Here is a 16456-nt window from a genome sequence, read left to right as displayed (position 1 = left end):
CTGTCGTATAAGTAACAAATGGCCACCAAATGGAGACAAAAATCCCTTAGTTTAAGTGAACCCTGAGATACCCTTAATTTATAAGTCAAATTCTCAGAAATGAGAATAACCATTACTTTATTGAACCAAATATTTTAAAAAGGACCCGAGGACTCCTTCCAGCCCAGTGATATGGCCACACAAGCAGCTACTTAAAAAAAAAAGGTCAGGGATTTACATAAGTAAGTCCATATTTGACAAATCAAAAATTGACAAAAGACACAATCTGAGGTTTAAGTCACTGGTACACCTATTACAGAAATTTCCTTCATTACCTCTTCCCAAGAGGCAGGACTACTCCATGTGCCAATAGTTTTCTTTTTTGTTACACCCTTCCAACACAGGGGAACCAACTCTAGTTTTATGTGCAAGGCAGAACCATCAATGTGCAAGTCAAGAACCATCAATCGATTATTTTTCAGGAATTCTCTTGGATAGTTGCAAAGAAGGTGGGTAAGCCATAGTTTTACCTACTGCGCATTATCCAATAGACTTCCAGGATCGTCTCTCAAACAGATACCAAAGAAGAGAGGGGAGAAAACTGATGGTCTAACAGCAAAGAGACAAGTCCTCTTTATGCTCTGGATCTAACCAAAGCAGGTGTTTTCTAGCTGGTTTCCAATACTTTGGGGTTTTACATACCACCCACCACATTTAAAAGTTGAATGCTTAAGAAATGCCGATTTGAAAACTTAAGTCTAATTATTACTTTTCCACCTGTGGCTAATCCCTGAACCATTTTGAAAATATGTTGTTTACCTTAATATGCTTTTAGTAGACAGCTTAAAGTTTCAAACGTTCTTCATGGCATTGATGATTCAATTGTTTTTCTTTAGTATCTGACATTGAAGGTGGTGATGGATTGCAGCTCAGAAAGGAACATGCACTCAAGGTGTTTGCTTATATCAATTCTTGGACACAAAGGTAAATTCAGCTTTTTAAGTGCTCCCAATTTATGATGCATCTTTGTAAGTCCATGCCTATTTTTTTATAAGTACATTGTACATAAATAGTAAGCATTAAAAAGGACTGTGGCATGAAGATTACTTTGCTCCTTCTCAGCTAACTGTTTTTGGCATTTAAGACAGTGTTAGAAGAGTTTTATAGGTTCTAGTTAACTTGTGAAGCAGGGGTATCTTATTATTTTAAAACATGTTTATTTTAAAAAATTAAAATGTTGGAGAGTGGTAATGTAGGATTTCTACAGATAATTTTAAAAGTTAATTATTGGGTCTTATTGATTTCAAAATAGCTTTTGCTGAAACTGTTACAGAGGGGAAATTTAATGTATTAGTCACAGCTAGAAGGGTATCTATTTGAAATAGTGATACATTTTTTGCAATGACTCATGCTGTGCACTATGTCTGAACAGAAAAGCAGCATTATAGTGGAAATGACTAGTGTCTGAAAGTAGAAATCACAACCTTTCAACCCAAGGTATTTTTGGAAAAGGATTGTGATTGGTGGGGAAACGCCTACACACTGATTAAACAGTGGCATTTGGGTTTGTGGAACACACCACCTATAAAAGAAGCATACGCTTATTTTGATTAATATCTAATAAATCTCCTAGAATGTCATATTTTCTGTGCCTGCCGAGCAAGGCTTACTTTGCCAATAAACACCTTAATGACACACCTTGCAAGGTTCACCAGATGAGGGGTTTTTTCAGCGGAGAAATGGAGCATACCAGAAAGGATTAATTCCTTTTCTGGAAGGCAGCGCCAAAACAAGAAAAAAAGGGTTGCCTGTGACCAACCAGAAGTAGGAACCCCTTCCTACCAGTCTTGACTGTGTTTTCTTCAGAAGAGTAGAGTTAATTTTTGGCTTCTTTCTTCTTCTTCTTCTTCTTCTTCTTCTTCTTCTTCTTCTTCTTCTTCTTCTTCTTCTTCTTCGGACTTCTTTCTTCTTCTTCGGACTTCTTTCTTCTTCTTCTTCTTTGGACTTTCTTCTTTCTTCTTTTTCTTCTTCTTCTTCTTCTTCTTCTTCTTCTTCTTCTTCTTCTTCTGACTTCTTTCTTCCCTCTTCTTCTGTCTTCCTTCTTCTTCTTCTTCCTTTTCAGATTGTTCCTTTTTCTTTTATCTTTAGTTGCCTCCCCTCTCAGTGTTTAATCTAGAGCAGGCATGGCCAAACTTGGCCCTCCAGATGTTTTGTGACTACAACTCCCATCATCCCTAGCTAACAGGACCAGTGGTCAGGGATGATGGGAATTGTAGTCCCAAAACATCTGGAGGGCCAAGATTGGCCATGCCTGACTAGGGGAAGTGGGTATTGGGTTATAGTGGGAGTAGCTGGAGCAATATCTTAAACCCCCTTATCCAAGTCCATGTGGGGGTGTAGGGATTCTTCCATCTGACCCTGGATGGTTGCAATACCTGTGGGAGAGGATGCAGAAAAGGCCTCCTCAGTAAGGAGCAGTGATGCCCAAGTATCTTGTTTCATCCTGACTACATGCTTGGCTGCTGAAGCTGAAGAACCAAGAGGGCAAGCATGGTGGTCAGACAAAGTTGGCCAGGGTAAATGTCTTTTATTTAAACAACAGGAATGACGTTGCCTTTGTATCTTGGAAGAAGTGGAATATCCTCTGGAATCAATTATTAAACTTAAGTGCAATTATTTCACTGTAATTTTTTTTAAAACATTGTTACTGCTCACTTTGCTAGTCAATACATATTGAATACAAAAGATTTCTGTACAAGGTGTTTTAGTTCAATATAATTATCTACAAGTGTGCACAATGCCTGTTGCTAGTGGCAACCATAACTGTAATCCGGTTGCTGCTGGTCTCCTGTATTTCCAGCACAAAATGATGCTTTTCCCTCCCATGTTGCCTGTAGAACATACGAGTTTTTTACCAGGTAAAATTGATAGCATCCCACACCTTCAGCGTCCTTTGGCATATGCTCAGTCCTTGGGGATGGGTGGAGTTGGACTCACACTTCATGGCAGACATTGGAGAAAGTCAGAAGCTGCATTGATGTTTCTTGCTGTTTCTGACATTTCCCAACACCGCGTGATGCTGATTTTTATTAATCCATTTTATTTATAATGGTAAAGAACTCTCAGATCATGCTATCGTTTTACATATACCAAGGACACAAGTACCACAGTATTTATGTAACTGCAGTCAATTTATATCAGTCTTCCTTCATATAAGACCATTAAATACAAGATGGAAGAAACATGACACGTTCAGCTCCAGGTTATCTACATGAATTACTGCTTAGTCATTTGTTTCTGAAGCTCTTCCAACATTTCCCATCTTGATTTGCTTTAAATCCCTTTTAAAACAGGCAATGTCTGTGCTGCTTCAAGGAGTATAAGCATTTGGAGATCTTCAACCAAGTTGTGTGTGCGCTTATAAATTTAGTAATTGCCCAGGTTCAAGCTCTTCGGGACCAGCTGTGTAAACATTGCACTATCAACATAGACTCAGCATGGCAAGATGAGAATAATCCATCTGATGAGCCGCTGAATGTAGAAAGAGAATCTCGTGGAGGAGAAGAAAATGGGGAAAGACACAAGTCCATAGAGAAAAAGTTAGACTCTGGAAGAACTTGTATCCTGACAGAGGAAGAACCCACAAAGGGCGCTGATGCCTTCAGCATATGGAGCACCGAGGAAAAGGAGAAGCTTTTGCTCTGTGTAGCGAAAATCTTTCAGATCCAGTTTCCCCTGTATACTGCTTACAAGCATAATACGCATCCTACAATTGAGGTACATGTTATCCTAATTAACACATACAAAGGTGGGCTGTTCTGTGTTCTGATGCTGAAACCATTACTTGATTCATCGTTTGACTTTCCGGTTTGTAAGTTCTTACTATTTTGTCAGAGCATAACTCTCTTTTTTCATAATCCTTGGGTTCTTTATACAGAAAGGTACTGTATTTTTCGCTCCATAAGACGCACTTTTTCCCTCTAAAAACTAAGGGGAAATGTCTGTGCGTCTTATGGAGCGAATGTGTGGTCCCTGGGGCTGGGGGGGGGGGCGGGCTTCCCCCTCCAGCCCCAACAAGCTCCTGAGCAGCTCTGGGGTTACCCCAGAAGCCAGAACAGTGAGAGAGAGTGCTGCGCAGCGCTCCCTCCAGCTGTTCTAGCTTCTGCCTTAGTGGCGCGAAGCCTCTGTAGGGCAGGGGGAAGCCTTCTTCCCGCTGCCCTGCGGAGGCTTCACGCAGCTATCCCTCACATTTTTTTTAATAATAATTTTTATTCATTTTCCAAACATTTTTATACAATCAACACATATTTTATCACTCATTCACCAGTTTTTGACTTCCCTCAGTTTCTCTGCCAATCTTTCGTTAAAGTTTTTATTATTAACGCATTTCTAAACTTAATATTGCCTTTAGAAACTCCTTTTCCCTCTTACTCTCTCTTTTTTTACAATATTTCTTAATTTTTCACAGAGTCTCTTCAAAACCAACAAGCGTTGTCTGTACATCACATATGCTTTTCAGATATTTTGTAAATCTCCCCCAGTCCTCGATAAATTTTTGGTCTTTCTGGTATTGAATCTTCCCAGTCACTATCCCTCGCTTTTAGGGGGGTGGGGGAAGGGACAGAGCGCGGCTCTGAGGAGGGAGAAGGGCAGCCCGTCACTGACAGGTTGCCCTTCTCCCTTGGGGAAAAGTCCCCAAGAGCCACACACACACACTGTGCGGCTCTTTAAAGGAAGTACTGAGCAGAGCCTGGGATGCTCAGCGCTCCCTTTAAATAATATTTTTTTTCTTGAATTCCCCCTCTAAAAACTAGGTGCACCTTATGGTCAGGTGCACCTTATGGAGCGAAAAATACGGGTAGTTAGGTTTCTATTCTTCTACCTTGTTCAATTATATTTGTAGGCTGATTTTGTAGATCGGCTCAAACTCCCAACAACTTGTCCTGCTGCAGCCTGAACACAAATATTGTGAAAGTAAAAGTTGAGTAGAAACCAGCTTGCAATGGAAGGCACCCTAACCACTCCTCCTTTCATCATCACTACTATTACTACTACACTTGGTTAGTCCACAATGTGCTATGCCAAGAGTGGTCTTGGATCCAAGTTCCAAAGAATCAAGGCATCGATTTATCACCCTCATGTTGATCTGTAGATATTGATGCTGACTTCTGTGATCTATGGCTCCTTGGATTGAAATAACATACTCTGTAATAGGAAATTCAAATTATTGCATTACTTTTCTTGAAGCCCAAGAAAACATGGCTTTGTCTAGAAGGCAGAAACAAAACAAAACAGTTTATATACCAGGTTCTGTATGCAAGCATGTGGCTTTTTAAAACGGCAAAATTCAGTTGCCTTGAATCAAACATGCATTGTTGCAGCCTTAGGAAAATATTATTGAATTTCGCAGCTGTGTTATCTAAATTATGGATGATGTTTATCTTTTTCTTTCATGTTGGTTAAATTCATAACTTTTATTATTTTTTAAATAGGATATTTCTGCACAAGAAAGCAATATATTGGGAGCATTCTGTGATATGAATGTAAGTTAGCTTTATTTCTGTATATAAGATGTGTGTAGTTTTAATAAATTACAGCTCATTAACTTTCAGAAGCGTGCTCCATCTCAGTAGTTTAGAGTGATCCAGAATACACTATAACTGGAAGAACCTATTAAAATAAATATAATTTTCAAGCTGCTTTAAACAGATTCAGCCCATTGGTTCATCTAGTTTAATATTGCTCATTCTGACAGGCAATGACTGCCTCTGGTTTCAGAAAAGGGTATTTCCTAGCCCCATCTGGAGATTACAGGGATTGAACATGGGACTTTCTGCATGAATATTATGTGCTCATTGAGCTACAGCCCCTCTCATTACTCCATCCAGGCCAGTATTGGCTGCTCTGATTGCTAGCAGCTCATATGGAGGTCATAAGGAGGCCTTTTTCATTATCTGATCCTTTTAACTAGAGATGAAGGACTGAACCTGGTGCCTTCTGCATGGAAAATAAAGTACAGTCAAACTTCAGTTGTCAAACGTAATCTGTTCCGGAAGACCATTCGACTTCTGAAACGTTCGTAGCACATTTGGCTTCCGAAAATTGTTCGAAAACCGGAGCAGTTACTTCAAAGTTTTTGGTGTTTGGGAGCTGAAACCTTCCAAAATGGAGGTGTTTGGGAAACGATGTTTGACTGTACTGAGCTTTAATGTTAATGTACGATCCAGCGAAAGTCAGTTCTTCCTGTCATTCTTCCTTGGGCTGCACTTGCGACTACCCTAGCAGCTTAGTTATGGCCACCCAGGTAGAAACCTTCTAATGCTTTTGTAAGAGATTTGGGGGAGTCCTCTGAAGAAGGAAGTCCCATAGTCATAGGGTACATTTTGTACTTGTTGCTTGCTCTTTGGACTTTGAATATAAATGATTTATTATTATTACTTTTTGAAAGAGCTTCTTTGCAACAGACCATTTGAAAATGGTAAGTAAGTAAGTAAATAAATAAATAAATATACACACAGTTGAAGCAATGGCATCCATTAGATCGTTTTGTAAAAGCCAGCAGAAACAATATCTAACAATGCTACCCTGAAAAAGCATGGTTGAATAATAAAAAGTATTAAGAACTAATTGCTGGCACCATCCTAATTCCAGGCGCAATGTATTTCAAAGTGTGGGTGAAAGCAAATTTTAATACTTGGTTTTTCTCCTAAGATACTGGCTATTCCAGCATAATTTAGAGTCCTTTTGAGCTCTCCATACTTCTGAGTTGAGCACTGTGGCATTAAACCCTTTCCCATCCTTCTGAGCAAGCAGACACAATGTGGTACAGATATAGCTTGCGTCAGAATCATGGTCTTGCACGTTTTCTGACAACCAAACCAAAAGTCCCCCATCAGCCATGTCTGGGTGACCTGCTAGATGCTGGGTGATCTTGCTTTTGCAGTCCCAAGCAGGTAGTTGAGATGCTTCTCGTGAGCCTTAAACGAACCTGTATAAAGTGGTGGATTGAGTACAATCCCAATATTCCATTGTGCTTGGGCTCTACCCCCTTTCTGAGTGGGCTTTTGTGCATGGTTTGTTCTTGTGGCTGTGTTCAATTTGAATGGTCATATATTGCACTGCCGTCTTGCATATGGGTGAATAGAAAGGCAGAACAAAGCTAGAAAGAAATAGTAAAAATATATTTGTTCATATAGATTGACCAGGGTTTGCAGATACGCAGTGAATGTAAAATGTGGTCCTTCAAATGTCTTCATTCATACGGCACCCTTAGGTAAATTGAGTCAAACTTTGAAGACATGAATAAGTCAGACATTAACCCCTTTGAATTGTGCCTGGAATACAAAAGAAAGTCAGTGCAGAACCTGGAAGACTGACTTAATGCCCACAAAAAGCCTTTCAGAATAGTCTATAGGAGGAATTATTAAGATGCTGTAATTTTGGTTGAGAAAAAGTTACATGTGGACATTTGTAATATATATTTTCATGTGTTCTTATGTCCATAGGATGTAGAAGTACCGCTGCACTTGCTTCGCTACGTTTGCTTATTTTGCGGAAAAAATGGTCTTTCCCTCATGAAGGACTGTTTTGAATATGGAGCCCCTGAAACATTGCCATTTCTCATAGCGCACGCATTTATCACTGTGGTGTCTAATGTAAGTATGTGTCCAAGATTTTCTCATTTATTTAACATGGATGCAGTAATGTTGCCTGTAAAGTCTTCTTAAAGGCAAGAGGCTTTCTGTGGTAACATGTACTAGTCTCAAAACCTCTAAATTTTAGTTATACTAATTTTACTTCTAAGTTACAAAAATGCTGCATTTTAAAAATTTGGAATATATTTGCTCGCATACCCCTTTATTGCAACCATTGACTAAAAATCCAGCTGCTGAGAAAAATAGTTTAGCTATTCGCAATATCTTTGTGACAAATTCCATCAATTTTTTTAAAAATTCTTGCTTTCAGTATACAGTGGTGCCTCGCAAGACGAAATTAATTCGTTCCGCAAGTCTCTTCATCTTGCGGTTTTTTCGTCTTGCGATGCACGGTTTCCCATAGGAATGCATTGAAAATCAATTAATGCGTTCCTAGGGAAACCGCCTTCAGACCAGGTCCGGGGACAGTCTGTCCCCGGACCTCTTCTGAAGGCTGGGGGGGGGGACAAGGGCTTTTCTTCCCACCCCCAGCATTTTAAAAAACCCTGGGACAGCGGAGGACTTCTCCGCTGTCCGGGGCGATCTTAAAATGCTGGCGGGCGGCATTTTAAAATCGCCCCGGACAGCGGAGGACTTCTCCGCTGTCCGGGGCGATTTAAAAGCCCCTGGGAAGGCAGGCAGGGGGGACAAAGACTTTCGCCCCCTGCCCGCCTTCAGAAGGTGTCCCCGCCCCCCCGCCCCACTTCGGAACAGCTTTCCGAAGTGGGGCGGCTGGGGCAGGTGTCCCCGCCCCCCCTCCCCACTTCGGAACAGCTTTCCGAAGTGGGGCGGCTGGGGCAGGTGTCCCCGCCCCCCCGCCCCACTTCGGAACAGCTTTCCGAAGTGGGGCGGCTGGGGCAGGTGTCCCCGCCCCCCCGCCCCACTTCGGAACAGCTTTCCGAAGTGGGGCGGCTGGGGCAGGTGTCCCCGCCCCCCCTCCCCACTTCGGAACAGCTTTCCGAAGTGGGGCCGCTGGGGCAGGTGTCCCCGCCCCCCCTCCGCACTTCGGAACAGCTTTCCGAAGTGGGGCCGCTGGGCAGGTGTCCCCGCCCCCCCTCCCCACTTCGGAACAGCTTTCCGAAGTGGGGCGGCTGGGGCAGGTGTCCCCGCCCCCCCTCCCCACTTCGGAACAGCTTTCCGAAGTGGGGCGGCTGGGGCAGGTGTCCCCGCCCCCCCTCCCCACTTCGGAACAGCTTTCCGAAGTGGGGCGGCTGGGGCAGGTGTCCCCGCCCCCCCTCCCCACTTCGGAACAGCTTTCCGAAGTGGGGCGGCTGGGGCAGGTGTCCCCGCCCCCCCTTCGGAACAGCGTTTTAAAATGCTGGGGGTCGGGAGCGAAGCGCTGCCGACCCCCAGCATTTTAAAACCTTCCCGGGACACGGGGAGATTTTAAAATGCTGGGGTTCGGCAGCGCTTCGCTCCCGACCCCCAGCATTTTAAAACCTTCCCGGGACACGGGGAGATTTTAAAATGCTGGGGGTCGGCAGCGCTTCGCTCCCGACCCCCAGCATTTTAAAACCTCCCCGGGACACGGGGAGATTTTAAAATGCTGGGGGTCGGCAGCGCTTCGCTCCCGACCCCCAGCATTTTAAAACCTCCCCGGGACACGGGGAGATTTTAAAATGCTGGGGGTCGGCAGCGCTTCGCTCCCGACCCCCAGCATTTTAAAACCTCCCCGGGACACGGGGAGATTTTAAAATGCTGGGGGTCGGCAGCGCTTCGCTCCCGACCCCCAGCATTTTAAAACCTTCCCGGGACACGGGGAGATTTTAAAATGCTGGGGGTCGGCAGCGCTTCGCTCCCGACCCCCAGCATTTTAAAATCTCCCTGGGACAGAGACTTCTCTGCTGTCCCTTGGAGATTTTAAAATGCTGGGGGTCGGCAGCGAACGCTTCGCTCCCGCCCGCCAGCATTTTAAGATCGCCCGGGGCAGGCGGGGGGGGGAGGCAGGCGGGGGGAGCAAAGACTTTTGCCCCCCGCCGGCCTTCAGAAGAGGTCCTCTTCTGAAGGCCGGCTGTGGGCGAAAGTCTTTGCTCCCGACCGCCAGCATTTCCCTATGGGCTTTCGTCTTGCGATGCAAGCCCATAGGGAAATTCGTCTTGCGAAGCGCCTCCAAAACAGAAAACCCTTTCATCTTGCGGGTTTTCCGTCTTGCGAGGCATTCGTCTTGCGGGGTACCACTGTATGTGTCTTCCATAGCTACAATTTGTTCATTTTTCACAGGATTCCATTTTATCTCAAAACAACCTGGAGATTTTAAAAATGTACCTGAATGGCAATTTCCTTCCGAAATAGGCTAATAAAATTGCAGGCTGGTAACAGTAGTCCTTTAAAAAACTGAATGGAAAATATTTGTCGTAAGTTAAGATCAAGTAATTTTGTTGCCCTTAAAAAATGGAGCCAAATTTTTCAAATCCCTGTGCTCCAAAGTAATTTGCAATAAACAGCACCACAATAACAGATTTATTTTCCATCCACCTCAGTAATTTAAAGTATGTTCTGATGCCACACAGAGGGCTTATAAATATAAATGAGGTTTGGGTACTTCCAGTGGAAAACTACTGGGTAAAACTGAAACGGCTATGGTGTAAACGTTAGGATTTATTTATATGTTTTTGGCTTAACTTTATTCAAAACAACCACCAGTTAAACATATTTAAGCCAGATGTGAAATATAAAAAAAGCCCAGTTATTTTTCATCACTGTGTCAGTCTCACAGGCTCCCACTTTTCTGTATTGTTCCTCTGGTGATTACTGTGGAGTCCATTCATTTGAACAATGCTCATTAAAACCTGCAACTGGCATAGATATTGTTTCCAGGTGGTTGCACTGGCATATATTTAACATGGGCAAATACAAGGTTGTTCCTTCTACAACCAAGTTGTTCTATTGTGTTGATGTTTTGAGAATGTCTATGTTTGTATTTGTGATAGCCACAGAGTAAGTGTATGAAAGGTATTCCTGAGAAATACCTTATTATACAGTTGAATCGGAGGCCCAATTGTAAATATTTTACTGAATTATTGAACTGAATTAAGAGAAAGTAAGTTCACCACATATATTTCCTGGATGAGTAGCTCTCCAGATATATTCACCATGTTTCCCTGACAGTAGGGACAGTCAAATAAATGGGAGTACGTACTTGTTCCCAAAGGGAAAGAATACTTTTTCATCCTTTTTTAAAGCATTGGGGCTGCATAGCAACAGGCCTTAGTATCTACAGATCTACAGACCCAACTCAGACTTCCCAAGTCTTCCCCAGTGGTCTCCCAGCCCCCGGTCCAATTTGGTTCAGAAAAAGGAAGAAAAAGAGCCTGCTGGATCAGGCCAATGGCCTATCTAGTCCTGGTATGCCCCACGGAGGGCCTTAAGGTCCATAAACAACAACACTTTGGAAGTCCCAAGCCCCAAGGAGGCTAGATTGGCCTCAACCAGGGCCAGGGCCTTTTCAGCTCTGGCCATGGCCTGGTGGAATGCCCTACCACAGGAGATCAGGGCCCTATGGGATTTGACATCTTTCCACAGGGCTTGCAAGACGGAGCTGTTCCTCTAGGCCTTTGGGCTGGACTCAGTCTAACCTCCCCCCCCCCCCCAATTTTATTTTATTTTTTGATGGAACCCCTTATATGGGATTTGTGTATAAATTTTCCCTTGGCTCTTTTTGCTGGACCAGCATGTAGGACCAGCATGGATACTTGGCTCTGGTGAATATTTGACATTTTCTCCCCTTGTGGCTTTGATCTATAGGCTCTAAAACGAGGCTGCATTTTAAGCTGCATTTTAAACTCTATTCTAACTTTTTTTTGTTTAATTTTGTTTTTTTTAAAAAATGTTTTCACTGTATTTATATTTAGTGTTAGCCACCCTGAGCCCGATCTTGGCCGGGGAGGGCGGAGTATAAATAAATTATTATTATTATTATTATTATTATTATTATTATTATTATTATTATTATTAATTTATTATCCTGTTCTCACAGTGGCCAAATAGATGCCTGTGGGAAACCCGCAAGCAGGATCTGAAAACAAGGGCATTCTTCCCTTCCTGTGGTTTCCAGCAACTGGGATTCAGAAACATTGCTGCTCCCAGTTGTGGAGGCCGAGCATAGCCATCATGGCTAGTAGCCATTGATTGCCCTCCATGAATTTGTCTAATCCTCTTCTAAAGCCTAGGTTGGTGGCCATCAAGAGCGCAAAGCATCAGTGGCTACCATCTTCATAATGGCACTAGACTGGGTGGAAATGTTTCAGACTCTCTTCCCTACCCAGTGGCACAAAAGGAATGCACCTGAAGGGGGCAATGAGGAGGAAAATCCCCTCCCTCAATACATAATGCTTTATAGGAGAGGGCATGATAGGGATCCATGCGGTGTGTGTGTGATGACCACATCCCTTTGCCCATGCCAACACCTGACCCTCAACCCTCAGAGTGTTAGCCAGAATCTAATGTGGTTCTTGGCCAAAAAAGGCACCCTTGCATTAGTATAATAGAGCCATGCCTCAGATTCCAGAGTGAGGCCCCAATTGAATGCGCTTTCCTTTCCCTCTATGGGCTGGGGCTAATAGGAAAAGGCATCAGAAAACTTTCTGAGAAAGCACATTCCATCCCTATTATTTTTCCTCTCACAAAAAAACTTGCCTCCTACTCTTCTGGCTTAGGGGATCCAGGCAAACTGGCATTCCATTTCCGTCTTCTGTATGAACCCAAGTTTTGAATGTAAAAAAGTTATGTGAAGGGAAAATAAGTGTCCCTCTTTTCAGTAGGCAAGTTATGTGAATCTGAAAAGCAGTTGTTGGTGTGACATGTCGATTTATAGTGTTCAATTTTTGTATTTGCTATATAGATCAGAATATGGCTGCACATCCCTGCTGTTATGCAACACATTATACCATTTAGGACTTATGTTATCAGGTACGTTTTGCAGACCCGTTATTGGGTTTTTCTTGTCAAAATAAATTCAAATCACTCAGATGGTATATCTAATGTGACAGAAGCCAATAAAGAAACAATATGGCTTACAATTAATATTAGTAAGTGATTTGGTCCTTGGTTTCTAGGCGGTGGTTTACGTACACTCGGGTATTTAACATAGTGTTCTGTATATGCACTGAGATTGTGAGTACTTGAGCTCGTGTGCTTTCTCTCATTCTCCACCACCCCTAAAACTGCTTCAGGAGATTTATGTTCGTTTTTAAGCATGGGATCCCTGGTGCATTTAACTTTTGCACACAATGATAAGGATGTAGGAGGTTCAAGTGAGGGAAAACATGCACCTGAAGCCTGTTTCTGATGTCACTTTACATAAGCAGATGTTGTTGTACTCCCAACTCCCAACAGTCCCAGCTAGCATGTCCTAACAGGCAGGAATTATGGGAGTTGTAGTCCAACATCTGAAGGAGACTACGGTGGCTATCTTTAGCATCATGGTTCAGGGAATAAATGGTATCCAAACTTGCCTTTATATCATAAGCTAGCCTGCTATTGGATGAGCTGCTTTTAAAACCGCAGGGATGCCTTGATTTCCGTATGCCTAGAAATACATTTGTGCCAAACACCTTTGTTGTCCCTTCCAAGTGTAACTAAGCAGTTATAACTTTGTTCTTTTGGCTGCAGTCCTGAAGGCTTCCAGAAGAGCGTATGGCTATTAAAAATGATATGTTAAAATTAAACTGATTTGCCGATACTAATTTGAACTTTCTTGCATTTCCCCCCATCCCTACCTTTTTGTTTAGGTATTTATGTAAACTGTCGGACCAGGAATTAAGACAGAGTGCAGCTCGTAACATGGCAGATTTAATGTGGAGCACAGTGAAAGAGCCACTGGATACTGCCTTGTGTTTTGATAAAGAGAGTCTTGATCTTGCATTTAAGTACTTTATGTCACCAACCTTAACCATGAGATTGGCCGGCCTCAGCCAGATAACAGTAAGACTTTTTAAACTAACTGAAACACATATACAGAATTGTTTTCATTTGTACTTGAACAGTTATAAACTAAGGTGTAATAGTCAAAGCTTAGTCTATAGATGCAGCAGTGCTAGATGGGAGTGGGGTAATATGTTCTCTATATGAATAACTTCTTGCAAGTAGAAAGCTAGCATAATGGGAAATGAGTCATTCTAGGACGTTTTTACATGGAGAAACACTTAAAATTGGTTTCGCTACCTGTAGTCTGAAATCCTATAGATGGCTTTACCACCTAAGGCTTCTTAGCACCTTGTTTGCAACAAGTGTAGACCAAGCCTAACTTTGTAACATTAAAGGCCCTTGTAAGCAGTTCTAAAAAATGATAGCTGCTGTTGGGAGTGGGGGCGGAGGTAGAGTACCACAGATATTGGGTGATACACAATTTAATAGTCATGTTAGCGCAAGGATTAGTGCTAGCACAATCTGATTTTCCCCCCTCCTTCCCTTCTACGCACCATGAGCTGTTCTGGAAGGTTGTGGGGAAACCCAGAACAGATGTAGCGGAGCACACATAGGGAAGAGGTGGTGTTGGGGAGAGTGTTCCATTGTAGAAGGAGAAATTCTTTTGCTGGTGTGTAACGTTCACAGTTCTACACTGCATCCAAACACACCTTGAGCACACCCAAATAAAGTGAATGAAAGTGTATACTTGAGCGATTCATTTCAGTGGGACTTAACACAGAAGGTGTCTCTTGGGGGATTGTGTGTCAGGTTTATAATTTGTGAAGCTAGGTTATAAAATGCTAAGAATCTTGATACGGTTGCATTTTGCGAGCACAGCAGAAATTCAGATGTGCGGCTTGACTTACTGCATTTCAAAACAGTCCTGTTTATTTTTAACTGTGTCGTAGAGGAGCAATGTCTTTTTCAACTTCTTTGACAAAACTCATGGATGGCCAGAGTATGTCAGGCTGTCACAACTGGCACAGTGGTTTATGACATGTCTTCACAGGGAAGAAACTGCAGTAGCACAGTCAGCCCTGCTTTGCATTGCATTATTAGTTCAAGCATACCATAAGCAAAAGCATTTAAAGTCATACAGAGTATAGTGTGCACTAGAGCAGGCTTCCTCAACCTCGGCCCTCCAGGTGTTTTTGGCCTACAACTCCCATGATCCCTAGCTAGCAGGACCAGTGGTAAGGAATGCTGGGAATTGTAGTCTCAAAACATCTGGAGGGCCAAGGTTGAGGAAGCCTGCACTAGAGCAAAATGTCTCTAATATCAGATTCATTCATCACTGACATTGTGCTTACAGCGGTCTTGTTGCCAAAGTTCCTTGAAGTTACTAGCCTGCACAATTTTTTACTTTTCTTTTTAACTGTTGTTGTTGTTGTTGTTGTTGTTGTTGAATTTGCAAATAAAAAATTAAGGTAAAGTAAAGAAAGAATTTTTTAAAAAGAATATAATATAAGAATACTAATTGTAACAGAAAAAAACATAATCAGTTCACATTACAAATAAAGTAACAGTGCATAGAATTTTAAAGTTGGAAGGCACGAGGGTCATCTAGTCCAACCCCCTGCAATGCTGGAGTCTTTTTGCCCAGCATGAGACTTGAACCCATGACTCTTAAAGTAAGAGTGTTATGCTCTACCAGCTGAGATATCCTAGACACATGCATTTTAAGTTTCACAAATAAGTTAATATAAGCCCTCCAAATGTCCAAATAGGTATCCACACAAAATCGGCATCTGTATGAAATATGTGCAAATGCAGCCAGGGCTGTGTAGCCTCAGACCATTTGGTAATAGAAGGTATTTATCTTTTTAGGCTCAAAGTGTAAGTATAACCATAAGGGCTCACAAAATCCACTTGCTTGTCCTGCCGTTAATCCCCATATTACAGGAATATAATTTTAAAATACATGAGCACCTGTAAATGATTTTACCAATACAAACTGATGTGGATAACAACTTCAGGCAAAAAAGAGTATATCACTGGATAATCCCATGTCATATCCCTCAATGTATCTGTTTGTATTGTAACACTTCCAGCATCTATCTGTGTTGGACAGTGCCTTCCTATACAAACATTGTACAATATACTTGAAATATTAATTTTTGCTGAATAAATTTCAAGTCTAAATATTTCATTACAGATTCTAAAGCAAATTCCCACTGTTTAGGCTGTATAATAACATTCTAATTCCCTATTTGATACGTCTGAGTTCCTTAACGTCTATCTTATAAAGATCCATTAAGCATTTACAAGCAGCCGTTACAGGTTTAGCTTCCTGTAAGGATCCAATCATTTTTCCCAACAATTTGGAAGATGCCAAAATGCTCAAAGCAGATGGTGCCATAAATAGACACTAGCAAATACTGTACAGCCAGTACAGAAGCAGATCGGGTGGCAAAATAGAGCACTCTGTCTTTCACCTGGAGAGGCATGGAATTTGGATGCACTCCCTTATTTCCAGACTAGTATCTAGATGTCCAGAATTACTATTTTGGGACATAATAATTTGATATATTTTTCCAGTCTGTGTATAGAAGCGGAGATCAGCATTTGTAACCCACGTTGCCTTTAGCAAGGTCAGCTGTGGGCGCATGTTTTATATGGTAGCTCTTTCTAAATGCCACAGGAACTCTCTGTGTAATAATGTTTGTTCACAGAATGCCATCCTTGTTGTATGGTGAATTCTTCCATTTGAAAACTAGGTCAAGAGCAAAATATTCCAAGAATGTGGTTCTGAAATTAAATAGGGAATATTTGCTAGGTCAAGAGCAAAATATTCCAAGAATGTGGTTCTGAAATTAAATAGGGAATATTTGAAGGCTGGCATCAAGCTTCAATAATGTTCATATTTCTGAAGCTTA

At 42.2% G+C, this 16456-nt stretch overlaps 1 protein-coding gene across 2 annotated transcripts in view; it reads left to right on the top strand.

The window, feature by feature from the left end:
- Window positions 1-16456, top strand: part of USP34 (ubiquitin specific peptidase 34) — a 110689-nt gene that overhangs the window by 17745 nt on the left and 76488 nt on the right. For both annotated transcript variants that reach the window (XM_081188303.1, XM_081188302.1), the window contains exons 2-7: window positions 876-963; window positions 3333-3756; window positions 5472-5522; window positions 7485-7634; window positions 12514-12581; window positions 13403-13595. In XM_081188303.1, coding sequence (XP_081044429.1) covers window positions 876-963; window positions 3333-3756; window positions 5472-5522; window positions 7485-7634; window positions 12514-12581; window positions 13403-13595 — 974 coding nt within the window. The remainder of the gene's footprint in view (window positions 1-875; window positions 964-3332; window positions 3757-5471; window positions 5523-7484; window positions 7635-12513; window positions 12582-13402; window positions 13596-16456) is intronic.

This window comes from Podarcis bocagei (genome assembly GCF_964188305.1).
Source record: "Podarcis bocagei genome assembly, chromosome: 3".
In the NCBI taxonomy this organism is placed as follows: Eukaryota; Metazoa; Chordata; class Lepidosauria; order Squamata; family Lacertidae; genus Podarcis; species Podarcis bocagei.
This window is presented reverse-complemented; position numbering and strand designations above follow the sequence as displayed.